The following is a 13756-nucleotide window of genomic DNA, read 5'->3' as shown; positions in this document are numbered from 1 at the left end:
TCTAGTCTAATTAATTGTTTAAATTAGTTTCATTTACTTAATTAGATCAAGTATATTCAAATCTAATTTGTAGCATAAAAAGTTACAAAAATAATAATTAAATAGATTAATATTATAAATGTGTTACTTACATAAAATATATTGCATATTTAATTTTATCAAATTTCAAAGTGTTATATATTAATGTTACCCAATTTGTAAAGTGTTACTCCCTCCGTTTTTATTTGATGTTCCACTTTGTGTTTTTCACACAAATTAAGAAAAATGGAATCTTTGGTTGTAGTGGGTATTATTTTAATTAAATAGTAGTGTGAAGTAATGATTGTATTGAAAGTATGAGAGATAAAATAATTATAAATAAAACTAAATGAAAAAAAAATTCTGATTTATTAATGATTACAGAGAACTTTACATTTTGGAGGAAATAAACAAACTTTCCAAATTAGGAAAATTTGAAGCTTCACAGCAGCAAACAGACCCTCCATTCCAAAAAAAACAAAAGAGCCTTGTATTGGGCATTCTTTAATTACATGGATTCACATTAATTTTTCATCAAATCTGAAATTACAAGCTTGTAATCCAATGACTTTATATATTCCTAATGACACTATATTAACCGCTCACAGAACAATAAACCAAAATCAGAAGCAAAACTTATTCACACAGCCTCAAATCAGTAGCCATAATTCTTCAAACAGTAAACCAAATCAGTAGCCAACACTTATTCACACAGCCTCAAATCAGTAGCCAAAAATTGTTCATTCGCATCATTAGCCTTCAATGGCTTCAGGAATTGAAGATGAGCAACAGGGGACTTGGTACTTTGGATCGAATTCATACGTTTATTAACCTAAACAGGGATTAGCAACAAACACAACCATTAACAGAAAATGAGGATGTTGCACAAACAACAGAGATCATTCAAGAGGCTTATGATCAGGCAGTTGAAGAAACTCAAGGATGACAAACATCAAAGCCCCTCAGTTTATTTTGTTCAAATCATCATTAAAATTGTAGCTTTAAAAACTTAGGAGCAACAAATTGTTAATCACAACCCATGTTAATGATTAGCAAGTCACTTCATTATTTTACATAATTTCAAAAAAAAAGCCCCCTGATTCATCATAGAGGTTATGAAACCTCTCAGATTACAATTTATCATCAACAAATGAATTAACTGAACATGCTAAAAAATCAAGTGACGGGTAATGGTTTACCAAATGCTACTCAACCAAGTAATCAAAGTAAATTTTTCAGAATTTAGAGGTTCAACAATTTGACATCGCAGGGGCTTGTACACATAAAACCAGCAACAAATATCATCCCTAAAACCAGCAACATAAAACCAACAGTAGAACCAAAAAAACCCCAAACCAGAAGAACACAATATCAAAAACAACACAGTTAATCACAAACGAAAAAACAAACATCAAACATAAATACAAGATCATCATAATCCAGCATCAAACAACAACAGATAAAACCAGCTCCAATTTTTTCAAATTTAATTAAAAAAAAAAATAAAACGAAATATCAGAACAACCTTACAATCATTAAGCACGTTTTTTGGGGTTCAATTTTTCCCTAGACGCAATAACATCTTCAGGAGTGTCAAGGACAACCAAATTGATGTCATCTTCTTTAAGTACCTTTTCAACAATAGGAGAAGTTGGTGGAGATTCATTATACACAGAAGTTGCATCATCTTCAAGTACCTTTTGATATGCCTCAAGATCTTTTTTTGACCATCTCAAAATTTCATTGGAGTAGGAATGAGAACGACCATTGAGGGAACAAGAACACAACTCACCATAATCGCATAGGCCGTCATAAAGATATGAAAGAATTGTGGAGTCACTCTTAGACTCGTCGTTTTTCATTGAAAATACTTAAAGATTCAACAGGAAGTTAATGGAGGATTCAAGAACAGAGGCTCAAATTTCGAACCTTCGCCAAAACAAACAAAACTAACCTCAAAATGATGAGAATAAACCGATCTACATTTTAATGCAGTTAAATGCACTAAAAATGAAGAAGAAACAGGGGGAAAAGCCATGAAAATGGCGTTCATGATAAGAGAGAATGGACCGTTTAAGAGGAAGAAGGAAAAAATGACCGTTTATGAAGGCAGTAGGGGTCATAATGAAAAATGCAAAGACCAAGAATAGTAATAAATGTATCCGGATGATTCCGGGTACATTAAGGTAAAAGAGGGTATTTTAAGGGGTAAAAGTGGGATAAAAAGTTTCCAAAAATAGAAAGTATTCTAAAGTGGAAGAACTTTTGAAACTACCCGTTATAGTAATGTGGAAGATCAAAAAAGAACGGAGGGAGTACATATTAGAGTTACTATTTTTTAATGTTTTATATATTTGTGTTACGGATTTTAAATGTGCTACATATATATTAGTGTTATCAAATTTTAAAGTGTTACTAAATGATAAAATGTTTCAAGTGTTACTTAATATTTTCAAAAAGCTAGGTATCAAAAAGTGTTACTAATTCATATATTGCATAATTAGTGGCACAAGTACTTATTTTTTATCAGGATAAATATTTTTCTTGGCATAGTTTGTGTTATAAGTTCTTGTTTGCCACGATCTATATTTACTCGTGGTATAATTCGTGGCAAAAGAGATTGTTTGCCATGATATATAATTACCCATAGCATAAGTTATGGTACAAGTGTTTGTTTGCCACAATATATAATTACACATGACATTATTATATTCATGGCACAAGTGCTTATTTGTCACAATATATATTTAGCCATGGCATAAAGTAGTAAATAATTTGACATCATCTTCAAAATCTATTTTTTAGTGTGACAATATCAAAACTTGCTACAAATTTAAATTTTCGTGGCATAATTAGTGGCACAAGTGATAATAGCTAACTAGGGGTCTTCAAAAATTCTGACAAACCGATCCGTTGACGTACATCCTAAAATGGCGGGTCAATTATTTTAAAAATAATTTGTTGCAAGTCGAATCATAGGCAACAAAATATATTGAGTCGTGTACCCCTTATATTAAAGTAAAATTTAAGAATTTGTGATAATAAATTTTGTTAGACCATAACTTGCTACTTACTAGATAGGTGTAAGTAAGTTAGCATTAATAAATTATTATTGTAAGCCTTTGGATGCTAGAGGTCCCACAGTCCGATTCTTATGATGTCTCTCTGTTCAGATAAATGGTACTAAATGCAGTTGTTTTTGCTAGTTTGATTTAGTGGTTATACAATGTTGATGAATATAATTTTTTGTCACCTATTTAATTTTACATAATGATTTACTAAACTCAAACAAATGGACTAGAAACGAAAGGAATCAAAGGATCTTGCTACTGCCTACTGGTAATATAATGGGCATTCTACTCGACTAATATGGGAAGCAATCAGAATATCATTGTTTAATTTAAATTTTGCTACATAATGCTTACATTTGTTGTGTTAAAAAATGATTTGCCGCAAATTCTAATTGTGTTATTTCTAACATATTAAAATTATGCCACAAAAATTAAAAAAAACATCAACACAATTAATGTTGGGTGCCCCATCTCCCGACTCGATTTATCCGGATACCTGATATCTCAGTACCCGGATAAATCGGTTGGGGACACAGGTTGTTAAAATAGGTACCCGATTAACTGGGTACTCGATTTTCGGTTAGCCAATTATGTACATCCCTTATAATTAACATTAAAATTGAAGTTAATTGAAATCTATGTTTAAAATTAATGGTTATAGTAATAAGATAACTCTCTGGAGGGGTGAATAAAGAGTTTGGTAGATTTTTATTTTTCTTTGAAATAAGTTTTAAGGCTTTGTATATCGCTTTAAACAGTTTTCCGGAAGTTGGTCTTAGGCTGATTTTGCAATTCGTAATCAAACAAGAATAAAATACGTAAATAAAATGAAACAAAACACAATAAATTGTTATCGAGGTTCGGTTACAAATAGTTTACGCCTATGGGTTCTTGCAACCCTTAGGATTCAAACTCTTTTATTATTCTCTTGGAATCTATATCACTAATAAGAAATCACTATTTTCTTACATACCACGTTCTTCCTCTGAAGAACGATCTGTAAGTCCCTTATTAATAAAAGATAAAACCCAACTTTCATAAATGAAAAAAATAAATACTTTAAAAAGCATTCTACACAAGTGACTTAAAAACTATAATTTTAATTTAACTTATAAGAACTAAACAAATGAAGTGAAAGCTAAACAAAGAAGAACATTTGATCTAACACTTTGAGCTTTGGACGTTTGATAGTAGGCATTTGTTGTATGTATGTTCTTCTCTTGAGTGTTGATGAGGAGTCTTTTAATAGAGCCTCTCAATTTAGTCGTTGCAATAATGTAGTCTATTTCTAAGTTTTTGTTGCATTAATTTTGGGTTTTCAAAACATTGGATCTTTATAAGCCAGGAATCCAATTTATATGGTAATTTGAATATTTAAATTCTAATCAATTTAACCTTTAAAGTTAGTCTAAATAATAGGATAATAAAACAATAATCAAAAAAATATTGCAACTAACATAACTAATTATTATTTTAAAACAAATTTATATTTAACGCATAATCTAGCTAATATAAGGAAAAAAAAATTATATCTTCTGGAATATTCAAAGTTACATTTCAATCTATCTAACAAAGTGGATAAAAACGTGTAAGTTAGATTTTAGATTCCCAACAATATTAGATTCATAATTGCAGGTAGTATTCAAATATATTTTAATACCTATACTTTAGGTGATTTTCGTAATTGATTTAACTTAGAATAACTTTTTTTCCAGCTTAATCAATTTAACTTATTAATTAATCATTTGGACATACATAAATAATAAAACGCTTTTTATGTTAAGTTATAATTTAGATCATTAATCAAATAATTTAATTACTCAATTTATTGCTTAATTTAATACTCCCTCCAATTCAGCCCAATTGTCCCATTTGACTTTTCACACTTGTCGAGACAATATTTTAATCCTTAATATCTCAAATTATTCTTAATTAAAAATTATAAAAAGTTGATATTAATAATCTTTGTATTGAGACGAATCAAACAAGATCCCACATGACTATGTTTTATCTTATAGATTAAGGGTAAAATACAAATTAAAAGTGATAAGTGAATAGTGTCAAAAAATGAGACATTTAGGCTGAATAGGAGGTAGTATGTGTATTGAGTTCTCATCTTTCTTTGAGTTGAGTCTTTAATAATCATCTGTCATCCAATGTTGTATTTAATTGGTTATAGAGAGTTTATAAAAACTAAACGTTGTCAACAATATCAAAACCATCAATCCACATATTATATATGACTTATTTAATTAGTGGTTTATAAAATTTAATCAACATTTGTTATTTTAAAGGAGAACGATGAAGTTAGAACGTCAATTTCTTTATTTCTTTCCTTTTTATTTATGTCCTAGTGTAGTTTAAGCTTTGTTTATTGCTTTTATTTATCTTCAACCATTGTATTTTGGATTCCTCTTATTCTTTCCTTCAAGATGTTAGTTTATGTAAGTTTTATTCTATTTTAGTTCTTTTATGTCTTTTAATACTTTCATTTAATACTTTCATTGCTTTCTTTTTTGTAAAGTAGTTGTTGCATTTATTATTGTTTTACTTGCTCTTTAATATTGTTTGCTATAATTTATTGCTTCTTCATTGTTTCTTATTGGTTTGTTTCTAGTTCTTTATGCCTCAAATCATGCTTTTATGTACTTGCTTTGTCTTAGTTATTGTTACCATATGTGAGTAGTTCTTTTAGGGATTTTGGTTTAGTTAAACCCTAGGTTTGGTCATGTTCTTCATGTGCTGGGTTAGGGTTGAGATTGTTGATGATTGAATGATTGATATTTGATGTAAAGCTTATTTTGCCACTCTATAGGAGACATTGGGAGATTATAGGTTGTTCGTGTGATTGATAGGGTCACAAACTTCCTCTCGTCATCTAGAGTGTCTTGATTGATTGTCGTTTGATTTCCCCTTGACCTAGCTTTTTTTAAGTTAATATAGACATTCCTAGGGTACATCTACTCCATCCCTGTTTGTCATTCATTGCTATTTATCGCTTGTACTCTTGCTTTGATATTGTTTTAGTACTCGAGTTTTATAAACTCTATACCCCTTATATTTTTCCTAAGCAACGTAACATATACATACCGCATCTATATTTTTAACTCCAACGTTCTTCAAGACTTGTAAGAGATCGTCCATATATTTGAGAGTGTAGTAGCCCCAAACAATACCATTATCTTGTCGAAAACACTAAGAGAAAATAGATGTAAATGCAAAAAGAAACGTTAAAACCTTAAAAACGCAACTTACCACGTAATTAAGGCTTATGACTATTTTTTTCGATACTAACCATATCAACGCAATAATATATACCAAATAGTGTTGTGTGTTAAGTTTCGTTCCAAACAAACCATGTTTGAACCACTTTATGCGAAAAAGTGCCAAAAACGCTTAAAAAACCGTAAAAAAAAGCTTTCCACGTAAAATCAAGCGTATGATTATTGTTTCTGATTCAAAACATTTCAACACAACAATATATACCAAATAGTGTGCGCCAAGTTTCGTGCCAAACAAACCAAGTTTGAACCACTTTATGCGAGAAAGTGCCAAAAACGCTTAGAAAACGTTAAAAACGCAACTTAGCACGTAATATCAAGCATATGACTATTGATTTCAATTCTAACCATTTCAACACAACAATATATACCATATAGAGTTTTTTGCCAAGTTTCGTGCCAAACACACCAAGTTTGAACCACTTTACGCGAGAAAGTGCAAACACCGCTTAAAAAGCCTTTAAAAAGCAACTTAGCACGTAATTTCAATCATATGACAAATGTTTTAAAGTCTAACAATTTCAACACAATAATATATGCCAAATAGTATTGTGTGCTATGTTTCGTGCCAAACAAACTAAATTTGAACCACTTTATACGAGAAAGTGCCAAAAACCCTTAAAAAAGCATAAAAAAGTAACTTAGCACGTAATAATAAGCATATGACTATTGTTCTCGATTCTGAACAATTTCAAAACAAAAATATATATGCCAAATATTATTGTGTGCCAAGTTTCGTGCCAAACAAACCAAGCTTGAACCACTTTATGCGAGAAAGTGTCAAAAACGCTTAAAAAACCTTAAAAAATGACTTAGCACGTAATATCAAGCATATGACTATTGTTTTTAATTCTAACCATTTCAACACAACAATTTATACCATATAGTGTTGTGTGCCAAGTTTCGTGCCAAACAAACTAAGCTTGAACCACTTTATTCGAGAAAGTGCCAAAAAAATCGTAAAAAAGGAACTTAGAACGTAAGATCATGCATATGACTATTGTTTTGGATTCTCACAATTTCAACACAACAATATATACCATATAGTTTTCTGTGTCAAGTTTCGTGCCAAACAAATTAAGTTTGAACCACTTTATGCGAGAAAGTGTCTAAAACGCTTAAAAAACCTTAAAAAAGCAACCTAGCACGTAATATCAAGCATATGACTATTTTTTTCGATTCAAATCATTTCTACACAAAAATATATACTAAATAGTGCTGTTGTGGCGAGTTTCGTGCCAAACAAACAAAGTTTTAAACTACTTTATGCGAGAAAGTGTCAAAAACGCTTGAAAAACCTTAAAAAAGTAACTTAGCACGTAATGCCAAGCATATGACTATTGTATTCAATTCTAACCATTTCAACACAAAAATACATACCAAATAGTGTTGTGTGCCAAGTTTTGTGCCAATCAAACCAAGTTTGAACCACTTTACGCGAGAAATTACCAAAAACGCTTAAAAAACTATAAAAAAGCAACTTAGCACGTAATATCAAGAATATGACAATTTTTTTCGATTCGAACCATTTCAACAGAACAACGTATACCAAATAGTGTTGTGAGCCATGTTTTGGTGCCAAGCAAAACAATTTTGAACCACTTAATGCGAGAAACTGCAAAAAGGGCTTAAAAAACCTTTAAAAAGCAACTTAGCACGTAATATCAAACATATAATTATTGTTTTCGACTCTAACAATTTCAACACAACCATATATACCAGAGAGTGTTTTGTGTCAAACAACAAAAGTTTGAACCAATTTATGCAACAAAGTGCCAAAAACGCTTAATAAACTTTAAAAAAGAAACATAGAACGTAATTTCAAGCATATAACTATTGCTGTCAATTTTAACGATTTCAACGCAATAATATATACCAAAAAGTGTTGTGCGCAATTTTGTGCCAAACAAACCAAGTTTGAACCACTTTATGCGAGAAAGTGCTAAAAACGCTTAAAAAACCATAAAAAAGAAACTTAGCACGTAATTTCAAGAATATGACTATTGTTTTGAATTCTAACCTTTTCAACAAAATAATATATTCCAAATAGTGCTGTTGTGGCAAGTTTTGTAATGCCCCGAATTTTTTCTCTATGGCATAGTTTCCATTTTATTCCTCTTTCTAGTTACTTTTCTTTAAGTCTAGTCTTTAATTTAAAATAATTTATTATGATATTATTTGTGATTTATTATAACTATCTCTTTTATGCTTTATAATGTGATTTAAAATGTGCATAAGTTATTATTATTATTTTTATTATTATTATTATTATTATTGTTGTTGTTATTGTTGTTGTTGTTGTTGTTGTTATTGTTGTTGTTGTTGTGTTAATATATTATTTTCATTAAATTTATGTACTACTATTATATGTCCTAGGTTATTTATTTTTGGACCAACTTATGTTAACAAGTTTTAAATTAGGAGGACTAAATATTTTTTTTAGTGCATTATTATCATGATAGGCATGTAAAATTAGTGTTTAATTAGGTTAAATGATTCTAATTCATGCTTAATTATTTGGTACATTCTAGAATGGAATAAATGCATGAACATCCTTCAAATCTTTTCATCTTTCTTTTCCTCAAGTTGATTGAACTTCCTAATGCTCATAAATTTCAGCCATTATGAGAAGTCTTTTGGGATGGTTTTTCCCCTCCTATAAATACTAGCCTATTGTTATGAAAATTTTCATTCATTCATAAACTAGCTCATAAACTTTCTTTCTCTCATTCTTTTCTCTCAAAATAAAAAAAGAGAATACTTGCTTTATTTTTCTTCAAGTGCCAAAATATTATCATATTTTTGGGCTACTTTTGAAGAGTTATTTTGAATTATTCAAGCTTACTTCAAGGAATTTACTTTGCAAATTATTTGGGAGATTTTCTTGGAGTTTTCTTTAATCTGCTAAAGGTTATTACTTTCCTCCATTATCCAGGTAACTAGATTTTTCTTCACTTAGTTTCTTAATTAAACATAGAAGTCTTGTTTAGAATTAATTAAAATTTAAATTGATTAATTCGGTTTTATATTGTAAATTTTGCTTTAATTATTTTCGTGCATATATTATTGTTATTTTAATTTTCTATGATGTGTTATAACATAGACTTAATTTAGGATTGGTTAAAATTTAATTTTCATGATTTGAATAATTTTATTTTAAATTATTATGAAAATCTGGAAAATCTACACTTTTTATTAATAGTAATTTGGCTGTAATTTATTGATTTTAATTTATTTTCACATTATTTTAACACTAAAATATGTTACAATTAGTAGGTAATAGTGTAAATTAATTTTGATGAACGTGGGTTTAATTTTACAAAATTATTATTTAATAATGGCTTAAACTAGTGAATTTGAATTTTGTGAATTAATTTAGGTTAAGAGGAATTAAAATCTGATTTAATTTATTAATTTATTATTTTTGGTCATGTACCTAATTGCTTGGTTATGTGTTAATTTCATGTACTACTTATTTATTTAATTAGATAGTTTATGACCATTTGTTGTTAAAGTAATGTAAATAGAGAACTTGACTTTGGCATTGACTTCGACCTTGACCATTGACTTTTGTTGACTATTATAATGGTTATGTGATTTTATTTTGATGGTTTATAAAACTGTTTTATTGCTTGTCGACAAGTTTATACTTAAGAATAAAATAACATTGTCTGTAGTATATTCTTGCCAAGAGTTGTAGTAAGGTGTATTCTTGATTAAGTTCGAATTATCCTTATTCCAAACTCAGACATTACAACTTAAACTTTATGATTTTGATCTTGATTGGTTTTGAACTACTCCTTAGGAGTTTTGGTATTTTGGAAATTGTCATTGTGGCCTTTGGGTTCTTAAGGGTAAATCCATATTGGTTCCTTATGAACATTTGATTTGGTTTTGGAATTTGACTTTTGGGTTCTTAAGGGTAAATCCATAGTGGTTCCTTATGAACATTGGTTTTGTTGTTATTTGGAAATCGTTGGGTAAGTCCATAATGGTTCCTTCGATTGGACAGCACATCTATAGTAGATTGGTTTTAGATTTAGTTGTCGTTCTCGTTATGCTGGATCTTCGGAAAACGAGAGAGATTGGCCATTCTTAGACAGGGTTATATCATTGTGGTTGACCCGAGGTTCGCCCTGACTTTATCTAGGCTTAGTGGGCCGCAAATTTGTTCACTGCGTCTGTTCCAAGTACGACTTGAAAATATTGTTAACTTGATTTTATTAAATTGTTTTGGAAAAGTTATCCTTGGTTTTAATTGATTTGGTTATCCTACTTTGGTATTACTTGAATTGATCAACATATTTGGACTTAATTGGTTTGGCTTGTATGGTTGGATCGTTGTTAATTAATTTGAATTTTAATTAAGCCTCGCATTAGTTCTTTGTTTAAATTTGAACCTTGGTGTTTAGGACAGTCTAGTTACTAGCCACTAAGTGGTAATTTGCTGTTTAGTTGTTGCAGGTGATGATTGAATTCACTCGGAGCAACTGGGGAATAAGACTGAGAGAGTGTAGGGTTACCTAGAACATTAAGTTGTAGTTTAGATGTTTTATCTTTTTATTTATGGGAGTGTTTTACTCCCTGGATTATTATGTAATGACTTTTGATTTATTTTATTCGAAGTTATAAAATAGTGACCCAACTTAGTGTATTGTTTCCGCCAATACATCCTTTATTAAGACGGGTCATTACAGTTGGTATCAGAGCCGAGGCTTGCTTGAGTAAGTTACTTGGAACCTAAGCAATTGACTTGACCGTAGAGTGAGGATTACTTGGATAGTAAGAAATGAGAATTGCTTTTAGAAAAGCAAGGAAGTATGTAAGACTACATATAAATTTATGTTTTTGTAGGATGCCTCCTAAAAGAAGAACCTCTGCTGAGAAGGAGTCTTCTCGCCAACGTCTGAGAGCTCTAGAGAATGCTATCATTGCCCGCGCAAATCGATCCACAGGTCCGGCTAACAACCAGTTTGTCTTTGATCGGTTTGATCGTCACCGTCCCCCAGCCTATGAGGGTACTGTCGATCCTGTAGTTCTCGAAGGTTGGTTGCGTGAGATAGAAAAACTCTTTTACGCGACCGGCTGCCTGGATGCTGAAAAGGTAGCTATTGGCTCGTATTACCTGAAGAAAGAGGCTGACAACTGGTGGGGTATGGTCAAAGCTGAATGTCTTGCTACCACTGGCTTTGGGTGGGAACAGTTCTCCACGAAGTTGAAGGAGAGATTCTATCCGGACGAGTTGAGGTGGCTGAAAAGAGAAGAGTTTCTCTCTCTGGAACAAGGTTCTATGTCAGTGCAAGCATATACTGACAAGTTCACAGAGTTGTCTCGTTTTGCTACTGTTTTGATCCCTTCTGAAGCTGAGAAAGTGAGGTTGTATGTGAGGAGGTTAGACGCCCGGATTAGGGTACCAGTGATGTGTTCAGGTGCTGCTACTTTCCAGAAGGCTTATGAAGTTGCCCTTAGTGCTTATGCTGCAGTTCAGGAGGAAGAAGCTGCTAGGCGTGCTCTCACAGCCAAGAGGCCCCCTCCCTCATTTCATACCGCAAACCCCTCCAAGAAGTCTAAGCTTATTCCTGCAAAGAAGGAGAATACTTCTGATTCTAGACCGAAGAAGTGTTTCAAGTGCCAGAAATATTGGCACCCTGGAAAAAGTTGTGATGGTTCTGCTGTCAAGTGTTTCTATTGCAATGGTGAGGGTCACCGTTCGTACTCTTGCCCTAAGAATTCTGATGCAGGCAAGACAATTACTGGTGGTAATGCCCCTCTCCGCAACAGGGTTTATAATATGATCGAAACCGAGGAAGAATCAGATGTTGATGTCATTGCCGGTACTATTCTCGTGAACTCTATTCCTGCTTATGTTTTATTTGATACTAGTGCTACTGCTTCTTTCATCTCTTCTTCCTTTATTGAAAAAGCCAAGTTGAACTCTTCTATGTCTGTTAAATCTGTGATTTCTCTTCCTAATGGGGGGAAAATTTCTTGTCATCGCGCTTTTCGAAGTGTTCCTGTTATCATTAACGAGGTAGAACTGACTGCAAATCTTAAAGAGTTCCCCATGGACGAATTCGATGTGATATTCGACATAGATTGGTTGAAGGAATACCTTGTTGTATTCCATTGTAGGGATGAGAAGGTGGTGTTGAGAAACCATAAAGGGGAGAGAGTTTCTTATTTTAACACCAAAGCAAAGCCTGGTGTGAAAATCGTCTCTGCAATGAAGATCATGAAAATACAAAGGAAAGGGAATGAAGTTTTCTTGTGCAAAGTGACTGAAGTCTCCGAAGGTGTTAAGCTTGAAGACATTCCCATTGTCAGAAACTATCTAGATGTATTTCCCGAAGAATTACCTGGAATCTCTCCCAAAAGAGATGTAAAATTTGGGATTGATTTGATTCCAAGTACCGCTCCTATTTCTAAACCCCCCCTATAAAATGGCACCCTCAGAAATGCAAGAGTTTTAGACTCAGTTGCAAGAGCTTATCGATAAGGGTTTTATACGGCCCAGTGCTTCTCCTTGGGGTGCTCCAGTTCTATTTGTGAAGAAGAAAGATGGTAGTATGCGACTGTGTATTGACTACCGTGAACTGAACAAGGTAACTATCAAAAATAGATATCCTTTGCCAAGAATTGACGATCTTTTTGATCAATTAAAGGGCGCGGGTGTCTTTTCTAAGATTGACCTTAGGTCTGGTTACCATCAGATCCCTGTGAGGGAAGATGATATTCAAAAGACGGCTTTCCAGACTAGATATGGGCATTATGAATTTGTCGTCATGCCCTTCGGTCTTACGAATGCCCCTGCTGTGTTTATGGACCAGATGAATAGGTCCTTTCACGAGTTGTTGGATGAATGTGTAGTTGTCTTCATTGACGACATCCTGGTATTCTCGAAGGATGAAGAAGAGCATGTTAAACATCTAGAAATGGTGTTAAACATTCTCAGGAAGCAGAAATGGTTTGCCAAGTTCTCAAAATGTGAATTCTGGCTTAAGGAGGTGGCATTTCTAGGCCATGTTATTAGCAAGGAAGGTATGAAGGTTGATCCAGTGAAGATTAAAGCTATTCTAGAATGGGCAAGTCCCTCTAGTGTAACTGAAGTTCGGAGTTTTCTAGGACTTGCAGGCTATTATTGAAGGTTTGTGCATAACTTCTCTATTATTGCTTAACCTTTGACAAAATTGATGAAGAAAGACTGCAATTTTAGATGGTCCGAAGAGTGCGAAAAGGCATTTCAATTATTGAAAAAAAAGCTCACATCTGCTCCTGTCTTAGTCTTGCCGACAGAAGGAGAGGAGTATGAGATGTTCAGTGATGCCTCGAAGAGTGGACTAGAGTGTGTGTTGATGCAACGAGGTAAGGTTATTGCCTATGCATAAG

The 13756-nt window shown here is 32.2% G+C and overlaps 1 protein-coding gene across 1 annotated transcript; it reads left to right on the top strand.

The window, feature by feature from the left end:
• Positions 1–11159: 11159 nt before the first annotated feature.
• Positions 11160–13512, top strand: LOC130828679 (uncharacterized). The gene is made up of 4 exons (XM_057694642.1): positions 11160–12749; positions 12847–12972; positions 13123–13260; positions 13372–13512. Exons 1-4 carry the CDS (start codon positions 11160–11162, stop codon positions 13510–13512), a joined length of 1995 nt encoding a protein of 664 aa, XP_057550625.1.
• The last annotated feature ends 244 nt before the right edge of the window (positions 13513–13756 follow it).

Source organism: Amaranthus tricolor, chromosome 12 (assembly GCF_026212465.1).
Source record: "Amaranthus tricolor cultivar Red isolate AtriRed21 chromosome 12, ASM2621246v1, whole genome shotgun sequence".
Classification (NCBI taxonomy): domain Eukaryota; kingdom Viridiplantae; phylum Streptophyta; class Magnoliopsida; order Caryophyllales; family Amaranthaceae; genus Amaranthus; species Amaranthus tricolor.
The sequence above is the reverse complement of the archived record's forward strand: the minus strand, read 5'-3'. Positions and strand labels throughout refer to the sequence as shown.